At 36.9% G+C, this 14,187-nt stretch overlaps 1 protein-coding gene across 15 annotated transcripts in view; it reads left to right on the top strand.

The window, feature by feature from the left end:
- The window catches only part of Mycbp2 (MYC binding protein 2), a 226,498-nt gene that overhangs the window by 177,766 nt on the left and 34,545 nt on the right, over positions 1-14,187 (top strand). For all 15 annotated transcript variants that reach the window (XM_087912290.1, XM_087912289.1, XM_087912283.1 and 12 more), the window contains 5 exons: positions 5,220-6,863; positions 7,700-7,869; positions 8,437-8,681; positions 11,086-11,253; positions 13,962-14,119. In XM_087912290.1, the coding sequence (XP_087768416.1) occupies positions 5,220-6,863; positions 7,700-7,869; positions 8,437-8,681; positions 11,086-11,253; positions 13,962-14,119 (2,385 nt within the window). The remainder of the gene's footprint in view (positions 1-5,219; positions 6,864-7,699; positions 7,870-8,436; positions 8,682-11,085; positions 11,254-13,961; positions 14,120-14,187) is intronic.

Here is a 14,187-nt window from a genome sequence, read left to right as displayed (position 1 = left end):
TTGATCTCGGAAATCTATAAGCCTTACTAATAACACATTTGGCTATACTGTACATACAGTTCATCTAAACACATTGATTTGACTTCTGTTTGAAATCTAAGTTTTATATAAACCTTTTGAAAATCTTAGAATAGTTTTAAGTAAGTGTATAACTGCAGACCGTTTGAAATGCTTTGTTTTTGCTTGTGTTCTCTGTAAGCTTTTTTTCCATTGAATCTGTGCTGCTTCTTTGCCAATGTTTTCCACTGTAGAATCTCCATCTCGCAACCTTGCTTCTCGTGAGCGCATTTACAAAACTTTTGGTGTAGCTGGGCCTGCCTCTGCTCTCTCATCTCTGTCTCACAAACTGAAGGGTGGGTATGCACGCATCTGTGAGTGGGCCATTCCTAGGAAGTTTCATCTCAGCTCAGTCATCTTCATCCCATTCCATTTTTAAATTAAGGTTTATCATTTTATTTAGAATCTTATGTGTTTGAAGTTATTTATGATGTACCTATTCATATTATATTATAAGTTATCCTGTTATGCATGTTTATCATATTTGTGGTTACAGATATTCTTGTTAGTCTTTAAAGACTAACCTTTTGTAAGGTCTTGTTAAATAGGAATTTGAAAAGAATTGCCATAAACTGGTGTGTGTGAATTATAAAGCACGTGGGTAAATAAAATATCATATTTACAAAGCTTGATCTTAAACTTGTGTTACCATATGTGGCTAGAATATGGTATATCTTTCTAGTTTTTATAGAAATATTTTGAAAATTAAGTTAAAACCTTTTTTAAAATTTGATATTAAGAAGTAACATACATGCACATGTATGTATATGCACTACCCTTTTTATAACATAAATTTTTCTTACAGTATTTTTATAGTGATTTACTTTAATATTTTAAATTTAGAAATGTTAAATGACTAATAGATACATTTTTAAAATATTTGAAAATGCCCATTTGGTTCCTTCGAGTACTACAAATCTTTCCTCAAATATGTTTACCATAAAGTGATCTCTAATTAAAAGTAAGGCCACTTACTGCCAAGTGTGGCAGCCTGTGTTCCATCCCTCGATCCGACATAGTGAAAGGACAGAACCAAGTCCCACAAACTGTCTTTTGACATCCAAACACACACAGACACACACACACACAGACACACACAGAGACACACACACACACAAGGACACACACACACAGATGAGTAAGTGTGAAACAAAATTTTTAAGAAAAAAGTAAACCTATAAATAGTAAATATAAAGTACAGTTAATAGGATTATAAAACAGATCCATATATGCTATGTTATTTACCATATAAGGTTATATAACCAAATATATGCAACATGTTATGACATATCATATTACAATATGGTATTCTTTGTGTTTTATTCGTGAATGGTATCATATGCCCTGACAAATTTGTCTAAGAAAAAACATGTTAATGATTTAGTGAATAAACCCTTTCTATTTAACATGTTCAGTAATATTTAATTTATTTGACTCCACATACTTTTTATAGCCCATCCTTCTTAATAATTCTCTAGAAGTTAGAAATTTTTGTTTACTGATTAAATTTGCATATTGTAAATATTATGTAACATGAGGGCCAGCTTGTTGGGGTATCTGTTCCCCTGGCACCCCACAGCCAGCAATTCCCAAGGAAAAATCACACACAGGACTCCATAAGGTTATAAACTGATTGGCCCATTAGGTCAGGCTTCTTGTTAACTCTTATAACTTATGTTACCCCATTATCCTTATCTACATTAGCCACATGGCTCCGTACCTTTCTCAGGTGGGCAAGTTACATGCTGCCTCTTCGGTGGTCTGCGCAGGAGTGGCAGAGGGAGCTTCCTGTTTTCCCAGAATACTCCCAGTCTCTTTGCTCCACACCTACTTCCTGTCTGGCTTTCCCGCCTATACTGCCTGCCTGACCAATCAGCGTTTTATTAAAATATGATTGACAGAATACAGACAATTCTCCCGCATCAATTATTAAGCCAAATTATGTTCTGCATTTGAAAGTACATGTGGTTCAATAATTTAATGAAATGTTTATTTTTATTGCTATTTGGGGACATCCACATGATAATATTTAGTAACGCTTAATACATGCTACAAAATTATTTGAAAGTTCCATGAGGACTGTAAACAAAAATTAGGTTAGCCATTTCCTGCTCTTAACATTCTTTTGAAAATACTATTTTTAAATGTTTTGAAGACATATGTCCTTCAAAATTGAAAAGGATTTAGTTATGATTTGATAGATACGTCTTAGAAAGGAATTCCCTGCCATTACTTATACACTTGAATTCCAACAGATCCTTAGCTGTTGTTACTTACAGATCTTAAGAAAAGGTAACCTCTACTAGAGGCACAGAAGTAGAGCTTATAAGTGTTTGTGGTTTCTAACCCTCTCGCTATAGCATATGCACATCCAGGACAAGTAATGTTCCCAACACTTGACAGATTGTATTGTTATAACCCACTACAGTGTGTGTGTGTGCATTGTAGAGCAGTCCCAGCAATGTGCATCCTTGTGCTCCTGGATAGATGTACTCACCATACCATGTAAGTTAGCCCTTAGGACACACCTAGAGCATCTGTGGTTAAGGTTGCCGGAGCCCTTCTAATTAAATAGGAATCCTAAAATAAGTTGGTATTTTCTCTGAATTAGAAAATTCAATTTAAAATGTAATTTTTGAAATAAAGTTTTGAAATCTAAGATATAGTATTTTTTAAAGAAAAGATTTATTTATTTATTTATTTATTATGTATACAGTGTTCTGTCTGCATGTGTGCCTACGGATCAGAAGAGGGCACCGGATCTCATTATAGAGGGTTGTGAGCCACCATATGGTTGCTGGGAATTGAACTCAGGATCTCTGGAAGAATAGTCAGTACTCTTAACCTCTGAGCCATCTCTCTAGCCCAGTATAGTACTCATTTATCTTGATTCCTTAAATTAAGTGCAATATGAGTGATCTTAAAACTTCCAACTCTTAGTTGAAAAATAACAACAACAACAACAACAACAAAGCCCCAATAACCCAAAATAGCAAACTTGAAATTGGCTAGGAGTAGGCTGATGTTAATTCTACCAAACACAATGTGTTTGCTTATAAAGCTCGCTTTGCACCATTGTTAGGCCAGGAAGGAACAGCACCCCTTGGAGCACCTTGGAAGATTGACACTTGCTTGTCAAACATTCTCCCAGTTAACATTGATACGTTCTGTCTTTCTGATTTCTGTTTACAAAGGTATTCTAATCTCAAAATGTAGTTTGTAAACATAATAAAATGAACACAAAGGGCCAATACCAAAACAGAGGAGGGAGGAAGAAAGAGAGAGCCCAACTTCCATGTTTAAGAAAGAAAATTCATAATGGAATAGTAAAGCATTACAGTAGTGTTCAAAATACCTGTGTTCTTTCACAGAGCCAGAATTGTTTGCTAAACAGTGGATGCTGCAACTGAAGCAAATGTCCAGTGCGGTGCTGTGCACTCCATGGGCTGTTACACCCACTCATTTCACTACAGGAATATTCATATTGATTCTGAACTTAAACAGTGACTCCTGTCACCTCTTCACAATTGATAAGAGCAGATCCTCAGAGTCAGAATATGTTGGAATAGTAGAAGGAAAAAAAAATCAAGAAAATGAGTATATATTGTTTATCCAACCAACTGTTTGAACCAATACCATATTCTAAGACCTTAGGCCTGTATCACTGAAGGATATAAGACATAGACCTGTCCTGGATGACTTTCCAGGAGGAAGACAAACTCTCTAATAGGTCCTTCTCTGACATGCAGATGGCTCCCGTGTGACTACACTTTACTACATTACCCACACTAACTCACATCCCTTTTCTGGGTAAAGGAGAAGAGGCTGCATTTAGTCCCAGGTAGCAAACTCAGTTTCCTAGAACCTCTTTTCCAAAAGAATGTGATTGTCTAGCCATTTTTGTTTCCTCATAACACTTGAATCACTTGGATCAGATTGTTTTTCTTCTAAGACAGTTTTTGCACTATAAACAACAGTGGTTTTGCTGTTGTTTGTGTTAAGGAGGAAAAGTAATGTTAAACCAAACCAGCAGCTGGGGCCAAAAGTTGAGGGAAGCCCAGGCTACCTAAACCAGATGATGTCCATGTAGATCTATTTAGCAATTTGCCTTAGAACAAGATTTGCCTTTGTGTTTTCTCTAGATGTGAAGAACCCAGTTGAGACTTGTAGTAATCAATAAGTAACAAAGCACTGAAATTCCATGGGAACACGCAATAGCTTTAGAGTTTAATTCTTTATTGTGCCATTCTAATCAAAACATGAAATGAAGATGTCTCCTCTACAAACTCTTTACTAGCCTAATTGTATTTGTTTTACAATTGAATATTATAATTAAAGAAATGAAGTTTCTTTGTTCAATGAGACTTATGTATAGACAGAAACTTCTGTTCTGCCCAGTCCTGCAGCCATTCAGTCCCAACAAAACACACAGAGGTTTATATTAATTATAAGCTGGTTGGCCTATTAGCTCCAGCTTGTTATTAACTACCTCTTACAACTTAAATTAACCCATAATTCTTATCTGTGTTTTTCCATGTGACTTGGAACTTTACTCAGTGAGGCATTTTCATCTTGCTTCCTCTGCATCTGGCTGGTGATTACAGACTGACTCTTTCCTCTTCCCAGAATTCTCCTAGTCTGGTTGCCCCACATATACTTCCTGCCTGGCTACTAACCAATCAGCATTTTATTAAACCAATACAAGAGCCAAATATTCACAATGTACAAGAGCATCATCCCACACCTATATCATTAAAGTATGCCAAGTTTTACACTCCTGAATATCTGAACTTGATTATTTCTTACGGAGAATTGTTTTTAATTTTTAAAGTGGTTTTTCTCTTTCTCATTTCTTGATAAATTTAAATTATGATTAGTTATAAAAGGACTGTGGATTGTATATATCACTAATAGTTCATTGAATAAGGAAATAGGTACTCCTTATTCAATCTGTTTTGCATCTATAAACATACATATATTGTATTGTGTGTGTTATGATATTGTATAAATTTTATTATTAAATACATTTCTTATTTTATTAACATGTTTTGTATAAGATAAGTAATGTAATTTTGTAGTTGTTTTTATTTTAGTATTTGGTGGTTAAATCATCATTAAGTTGCATTTTATTAACAAGTTTCACTCTGAAATGGATCATACAGGTGATAGAGGAACTGTCTCAACATCTTCAAGACCAGCCTCTACATCAGGAAAATCAGAGCTGCCATCTAAACACAGCAGATCAATTAAACCTGATGGGCGTGTGAGCCGGACTACTGCTGATCAGAAGAAGCCGAGGGGGACAGAAAGTTTATCTGCTAGTGAATCCCTTATGTTAAAATCCGATGCTGCAAAGTTGAGGTCAGATTCCCATAGTAGGTCACTGTCCCCTAACCATAACACCTTGCAGACATTGAAGTCTGATGGGAGGATGTCTTCTAGCTTCAGATCTGAATCCCCAGGACCAGGGTCTAGGTCCTCATCTCCTAAGCCAAAGACTGTCCCAGCTAACAGATCTAGCCCATCTGGTGCTGGTTCTCCACGCTCCTCTTCACCACAGGATAAAAATCTACCTCAGAAAAGCACAGCTCCTGCTAAGGCAAAGCTGGACCCTCCTCGGGAACGTTCCAAGTCAGACTCCTATACGCTTGATCCAGATACCCTCCGGAAGAAAAAAATGCCCCTCACAGAACCACTAAGGGGGCGATCCACATCACCAAAACCAAAACCAGTACCAAAGGATCCAAAAGACTCCCCTGGATCTGAAAACAGAGCCCCTTCTCCCCATGTGGTACAGGAAAACCTCCACAGTGAGGTAGTTGAAGTCTGTACATCAAGTACTTTAAAAACAAACAGCGTCACCGACAGCAGTTGTGATGAAAGCAGTGAATTTAAGAGTGTGGATGAAAGTTCAAATAAAGTGCACTTCAGCATAGGAAAAGCACCCCTGAAAGATGAACAGGAAATGAGAGCATCCCCCAAGGTCAGTCGGAAATGTGCTAATAGACACACCAGGCCCAAAAAAGAAAAATCAAATTTTCTTTTCAAAGGAGATGGGGCCAAATCTCTAGAGCCAGCCAAGCAAGCCATGTCTCCTTCTGTGGCTGAGTGTGCCAGGGCTGTCTTCGCCTCTTTTCTGTGGCATGAAGGCATAGTACACGATGCAATGGCTTGCTCTTCCTTCCTGAAATTTAATCCTGAACTTTCCAAAGAACATGCTCCTATAAGAAGCAGTTTGAGTAGCCAACCACCCACAGAGGAAAAGGAAATAAAGTTAAAAAATAGGCATTCTTTGGAAATATCATCTGCTCTAAATATGTTTAACATTGCACCTCATGGACCAGATATATCTAAGATGGGTAGTATCAACAAAAATAAAGTCTTATCCATGCTTAAGGAGCCACCTCTACATGAAAAATGTGAGGATGGAAAATCTGAAGCCACTTTTGAAATGTCCATGCACCATACAATGAAGTCTAAGTCTCCGCTTCCCTTAACGTTACAGCATTTAGTAGCTTTCTGGGAGGATATCTCTTTGGCTACGATCAAAGCTGCTTCCCAGAATATGATTTTTCCAAGTCCAGGTTCCTGCGCAGTCCTTAAAAAGAAAGAGTGTGAGAAAGAGAATAAGAAAACAAAAAAGGAAAAAAAGAAAAAAGAAAAGACAGAAATTCGGCCAAGGGGAAATTTGTTTGGCGAAATGGCCCAGCTGGCAGTAGGAGGACCAGAAAAAGATACTATCTGTGAGCTGTGTGGAGAATCACATCCATACCCCGTGACCTATCACATGAGACAAGCGCACCCAGGTAAGAAATGTAGTTGTGTGTGTATGTGCTCTAGTTTCAGTAATCTAGACCACTTTCATTTGAAATGTCCTCTGAATTATATCAAAGTATAGAGAAGCCTGCCCAAAATTATAAAATCTTACATCATGGACTATCATGAATAGTTTATTTAAGGAGATAGAAAATTTCTCATAATACTGTGGTCAAGAAATTTAATATTATTTCATTGAAGTGTAGCAAATTTTGAAATTTAAGAATTTTATGTGTTACCCAAATATGACATGATGATTTTATACAATGACATGTCTAAACAAGAGGGCACACCTCCATCCCTTCTAAATCAGAAGGTCTAATTTAGAACCCTGTTTTAAAGTTATTAGTTAAATGAATTGTACTGGTTGCGATGGGAGATTTTCCTATATAGGTGTTACTAGTTTTATCAGAGGACTGAATGTTAGGTAAATATTTTCAAATATTAATATCCTAAAAATTACTTCAAGTATCAATATTTTATTTTATTTTCACATATGGTATTACAGATATTTGATTTCTGAAACATCTCTGTCTTTTATATGTGTATATTTTATTGACATTCTTAAATAAATATATAGGTAATCATATTTCCTGTTTCTTTAATGTGCTCATCCAAAAATAGAATATCTCAAACATTTTGAGCATCTTTTAATTGATAGATTTTTTTTTAATCAAGCATGCTGCTTTTTCTAAAGTACTAGCTTTTTTAAAAATTACAAAGTTGTTTCAGGAATTTGCTTACTTTGGAAAGATGCATCTATTGTCATTTAAGTAGTAAGGATTACACTCAGAATGTTAAATGTATGTCTTATGTTTGTTTCAAGGTTGTGGCCGATACGCTGGTGGACAAGGGTACAATAGCATTGGGCATTTTTGTGGAGGCTGGGCTGGTAACTGTGGTGATGGGGGAATGGGAGGAAGCACTTGGTACCTCGTATGTGATCGCTGTAGAGAAAAATACCTCCGTGAAAAGCAGGCTGCTGCAAGGGAGAAGGTATATTTTATTCCATTCAAGTTATATATGTCATGATATGGATGTAACTTATAGGAATATATAATCATCATTACACTAGTTAATTTCATCCCATTGATGTTAAAATTCAGCTTGTATAACAAAAATAGAATACATATTCAATATTCGTTAAGTAAACTGGTTTTGATTTAAAAATAAGGTATAACTTGGGTACAAATGCTTTGCTGACAAATGTTTGTGATGTCATTCTTTATTATTGCCTCCAGCACGACACATGTAGAAAAGTTTAACTCTTCTTTCTTGTCCTTTTTGCCTCCCTACTTGTCTTTTCCTTATACCCAGTCACATCATAGGACTCTTGGAAATTTGAGATCATTCGTACTAGTGACAAATCAAGGCAGAGACTTCTGCTAAAGCTTCACCGTACAAGTGCCCCATTGCTGGGTTTTTATTGTTTGTTTCAGCAATCACTATCACTGTTTAAAAATATCTTTTCATTTCTTTTTTTCCCCTAGAAACAACAAAAGTTAAGAAATTATCTCTTTAAATATAAGCAGGAAACAGTCACTTCAATTCTTTCTTTGCCAGGTCAAACAGTCTAGAAGAAAGCCAATGCAAGTAAAGACTCCTCGTGCCTTGCCCACCATGGAAGCACACCAGGTGATCAAAGCCAATGCCCTCTTCCTGCTGTCCCTGAGCAGTGCAGCAGAACCAAGTATCTTGTGTTACCATCCTGCAAAGCCATTCCAGTCTCAGCTGCCCATTGTGAAAGAAGGTGTTTCTGAGGACCTTCCTGTAAAAATGCCTTGTCTCTACTTGCAGACATTAGCTAGGTAATAAGACTGTTTTTGTTTGTAATTGCCTTTGGATTTACAGCTTCTAACGATTACTATCATACCATAAGATGGTCCAAACTTGCTCTGCACACCCACAGTGCTACAGACAGTATGCAGGAAACAAACATTCAGAACTTGCTTTCTCTGTTGCCCTGGCTGTCACGACTGGGAGTGGAATGCACTTTTATGCCAGTGGGCACCTTGTCAGTTTGTTCTGTTACTGTTAATACAAACCATATTCTGGGGAGTAAGACTTGCATTTTTCATCTCTATCAGTTAACTTTCAGTCTGTTAGGCAGAAATACTAAAGAGAAAAGAAACTGATGTTTCCTTTAGAAGTCGTTTCTTTATTCATTCTATTTACATTTAAACAAGTACCAGCTGAGTACCAAGGACACTGAAATGAATCCATAGAGTCCTGACTATACTCAACAGTGGTGGGAAGACAGACATGTCATTCAGACCTTCACAGTGCCACGTTAGGTGTATTCAAATTGAAGTATTATAGTATGCTGAGAGAACTGGTAGAGTCTCCTAAGCATCTTATGAAACACTTCCCTGAGCAAGGGTCAAATGTAACTGGAGGTTACTCTCCCACCCGCCAGTTACTGAGTAACCACTCTGAGGCTTAATATTAATTATAAATGTTTAGCCAGTGGCTCAGGCTTATTACTAGCTAGCTCTTACATTTAACTTAGCCCATTTGTGTTTATCTGTCTATCACCACAAGGCCTGTGGCTTACCAGTGATGTTCTGGCATGTTGTTCCTTGGGGGCTGGATGGTGTCTACCAAACTCCATTCTTCTCCTGTATCTCTGCTTGGATTTCCTGCCTGGCTCTATTTTGTCTGGCTATAGGCCAAATCAACTTCTTTATTATCCAATGGTAATAAAGCACATTCACTGCCTACAGAGGGGCACTATACATCAGTCAGATGCTTACCTGATTCTTGCAGGACTGATAAATAGAAATCTGTAGGGCAAGTGAAGGAGGGAAGCAATTTCTAGCAGAATAGACTGCAGTGAGAGCTCATTCTATTTGACTGCTTGAAATGGTTATCTGGGTAACGTGGGACTCTGTAGCTCGTGCTGATTTCCCGGTAACCAGAGGCAACAAAGGAAGAATTTTAAACGGGGAAATAGTCAATTGTTTGGAATGTGGAAACTAATACAAAACATTTGCACAGAGGATTTAATTCAGGATGGAGAATGCTTGTTGACAGTGCACTCTCCCCACCCCACTGGACTTGGACTGTGCAGCATGCACTCTCTGGTTGTACACTAACCTTCCAAAATAGTCTTTCAGATTCCAAAGTTAGAATTTTGTCCCTCTCCCTGATAAATGAAGTTCTAGATATTGCTGGCTTTTGTGGCTTGCCAGTCATTCTATTTAAAAACGTGTCTTTTTATGGCAAAGTTATGTGGCTTTAAAATTGTTCATACTCATTAAAATAGGACAAATTGAAAAGGAAAGGCAAATGTGAAACATTCAAGATGTGGAAGAAAGCATCAGATAAGCCACATACAAACATATCTTGAGCTGTCTTAGGTTAACAATATTTTGTTCTGATTTGAAAAAGAATAAATCAAGGTGGGCTGATGAGATGGTTCAGCAGATAAAATTGCTTGCTGCCAAGCCTAACAAGAGCGGAGTTCAAAGTCTTAGGCTCACATGGTAGAAGGAGTAAAGCAACTTTCACTACCACATATATTATCTTCTGACCTTCACACATGCATCTTGGCATGCATTCATACCCTCCACACATACAGTAAATAAAGAAACGTAATGTTAAAATGGAATCAAATTGTAAAACATGGGAAGGAAAAAAAAAAGTACCAGCATGGCATATCTAAGGAGGTTTCATTCTTATCTCTCTGGGGAATGGATAAACCACACCCTTACCCAAGGACTATCTTACAGTTATGTTTTTTCAAATTTGACATACATATATTCCTACCAAGAAAGCAAATGTTTGAACAATCCATCAAAAAATGATACCAGCCTGGACTATGACAATGATGATATAAAATGAGGAGAATGAGTAAAGGGAGGCTTGTTATCATAGCCCTGCATGATTAGTGATGTTTGAGACCTAAGCCTGGTCTGACACAGATGTTCTCACCTAAGCACCTGGATAGTCAGGGATCATTCACCAAGAACTGAAAGGTGGAAATGTTCTCAAAAGAAAAGAAAATGAGTTCCATTTGAGTTTGGGGTATATGTGGTACAGAGGAAGTAATATTAGACTTTTATTTCTACTAGTCTGCTTCTGTGATTATTTAATATTTCCCCCTACTTGTAGATCTGTATGTACTGCTTTGCTGTTTTTAAAGGAGATTTAAAATGCAGAGATCTATATTACCATTGTACCCTTAAGATTCTTGGGTTTAATTTAATACAGGCACCATCATGAAAATTTTGTGGGCTATCAAGATGACAACCTATTCCAGGATGAAATGAGATATCTGCGTTCAACATCTGTCCCTGCCCCATACATATCAGTAACTCCTGATGCAAGTCCCAATGTATTTGAAGAGCCAGAGAGCAATATGAAGTCTATGCCACCAAGGTACTTTAGTTCTGTCTTTCTGAGTGACAAGTGTTTGGTGAAAGAAAGGCTGAACTATAAAAGAGTATTTTTGTAGTCCTTTTATACAGCTTTCTATCTCAGGAGTAACATTGAATCAGCTGTGCTATTAGAAAGATATGAAAAAGTCTGCATATATGAACAGAGTTCTTGATGGGAGTCAGACAACTGGGAGATAAAAGATCAACCAATGATACAATGAAAAGATTATATTGAAGCCTATAATTTTGAGTGATACATTAAGTCAGATGAGGGAAAGTTGACTTTGAGGCCGCACTCAGACCCATGATAGAAATGGCTCAGAGCATGAATCATGAATCTACTGTGCCTTCTCATTTAACTCTATCATTAGCACCAGACAGACAGCTTCCTGAAAAATGAGGATTCAGGCTAACATATTGCACAGAGAAACTTGACTGCCCTGAATCTTTGAGACGAAAAGCATGACAGAAATGCCAGAGTAGCACAGTGTCATTTAAGAAGCTGATAATGTATTCATAAATTGAAGCTAGATGTGTAGAATTGGAGTGCACTGGCAGCTGTCTGTTTTGTGTGACTGGCCTGGATGGACAGAGGTGAGCTTAGCTGGCACCAGAGTGTCAGGAACTGTGAACATGTTACTTTTCACAAGAACAGCAAATGTGAACCTGTATCATTGGAAAGGAAGAGCGTTGCTGAAGAGTGAGAACGTGCTTACTCAGATATGTCATTGTTCTGTACCGTATAGTCATAGCAGTAAACTAAACTAATAGGTACGTTGTTAATTACACTAGGGCAAGCAGTATTGAAAAATACTTGAAATTTTTCCCATCACCTGTGTGGATTTTTCCTCAGGTTTATTTTTTTTTCTTGACTTTGTCTCTAAGAGAACAGTTCATCTTTTATATCTTTAAAGGATGAAAGTATTTCAGTCTTCAGGACAGAGCTGCTCCATTTTGAGAGGACTCTGACAAATGTGACTCAGTGGAGTGACATCGTGTCTAGGACTAAACGATGTAGAACAAACTGCTGGGTGGAGATAGTGAGGTCAAGCTGTGTCATAGACTCTTCCATACCAAATAAGTTCTAGTTTTTTCCTTTAAAAAATAAAATAATAAACATTAACCAGCTCTAATATATACAAGTTGATAGAAATTCCTATGTTAGCCATGAAAAGAATCAGAACTTGCTAAGAAGCTAAATAAATAATCTTCCAGTTTATAGTAAAGCAAATAAGGGAAAGGATGCAAGCTCTAGCAGAAGTCAAGGTCGTGCCTTGTAACTCCAAAGCCCAGTATGTGCCATCTCTACAGCCACAGCTGCCTGCAGCTAAGGTCCCAGGGACTGCTTCCATAGAGCAGTCTCTGCCTTACCGTGTAAAGTAAAGCCTTGTGTTTTCTCTGGGAGGAATAACATGTGTATCAAGTTTGGCTGGGAAAGAAGGCCAAGGAAATCCACACTACTTTATCAGAGGAAGCTGGGAAACAAAACAGTTTGCTCGCTGAAACATTAGTGAAATGAAGTTACTGGTTTATCATATAATAAATAAAACAATCTGGAATAAAATTCACCTGAAGGAAGAGAAGAAAATTCCTCTAAGTAATTTATAATAGGAAAAGATAATTACAACATAAATTTAATAAAAACAAAAGCTTAAATGTGAAAATCAGATAAGAACCCAGATGAAGTAAAAAGATAAATTGTGGAGCTACCATGACAGACCAAATGTCAAACCAACACTATCCTAAAACTAAGAAATTAGTTAGAAATGTATAGAACCGTTACATTATGAATAAAGGAAAAATTTGTGACAGTTGAACAGTGTGGTGTTTAAATAGAGTAAAGATATTAAGTTACTAAAACTCGTAAAAACCAAACAGCAAAAATAGAAATATTTCAAGTATCTGAGCAAGAAAAACAGATAATCTTAAAAAAGGAAAGTTAGGTAGAAATCAAACTTTTTATAATAATTTTTGGATCAGAAAAAAACACTAAATGTTTTCTGAAGTATTAAAACAAATAAAATGTTACCCAAGAAGGGTATCTAATGTCACATATTTGAAGCAGACATACTTGAAAACAAAAAACTTGATAACGTTAATACATATGTGGCCGTAGTCTGTTGTTGTTTTTAAATCCGGTTTTTTTACAAGCCCAAGATGATTAATAAACTAAGATCAAATAATTAATGAGAACTTTGTTTAAAAGACTCTCTCTCCCTGTCTGTTTCCTCCACTGCCCCCTACTCCCTCTCAAATTCATCACCGTTTCTTTAATTATTTTGTTTATCATTTTTATATGTGTATGTACATATATACATATACATACATGCATACATACACATCCCACCTGAGTCCATTTAATGTTACTTATATGTATACATATTTAAGGATGATCATTTAGGATTGATTTAAATTTCATCTCCATGAAAGTTAAATCTTGAAAAGATCAAACCCTGAAAAGACTGTTTCTCCCTCTCCCAGCTGCCACTGGTAGCCTACAGTCACATTGTTAGGAAAGATTGCATTCCTTCTTTTGAGATTTTATTTTATTCTATGTGTGAGTGTTTGCCTGAATGTATGTCTGTGTGCCACATGTATTCTATGTTTGCGGAGCCCACATAGACTTTCAGTGTCTGACCACTGTTATAAAGTAAGCACTTCACTTGCTCCATTCTCATGAATGTTTACCGTGTTCTTTTATGTCTGCAGTTTGGAGACCAGCCCCATAACCGATACTGACTTGGCTAAGAGGACTGTCTTCCAGCGGTCCTACTCGGTTGTCGCTTCTGAATATGACAAGCAGCATTCCATTTTACCTGCACGAGTTAAAGCCATCCCTAGAAGAAGAGTTAACAGTGGAGACACTGGTAGATATAAAAATAGAAAAGGGCTTGAGAGATCAAGCTGTCAAAAACTTTTTCTCTGCAGATAATTT

The sequence above is a fragment of the Myodes glareolus genome, chromosome 12, assembly GCF_982192425.1.
Source record: "Myodes glareolus chromosome 12, mMyoGla1.1, whole genome shotgun sequence".
NCBI lineage: Eukaryota > Metazoa > Chordata > Mammalia > Rodentia > Cricetidae > Myodes > Myodes glareolus.
The sequence above is the reverse complement of the archived record's forward strand: the minus strand, read 5'-3'. Positions and strand labels throughout refer to the sequence as shown.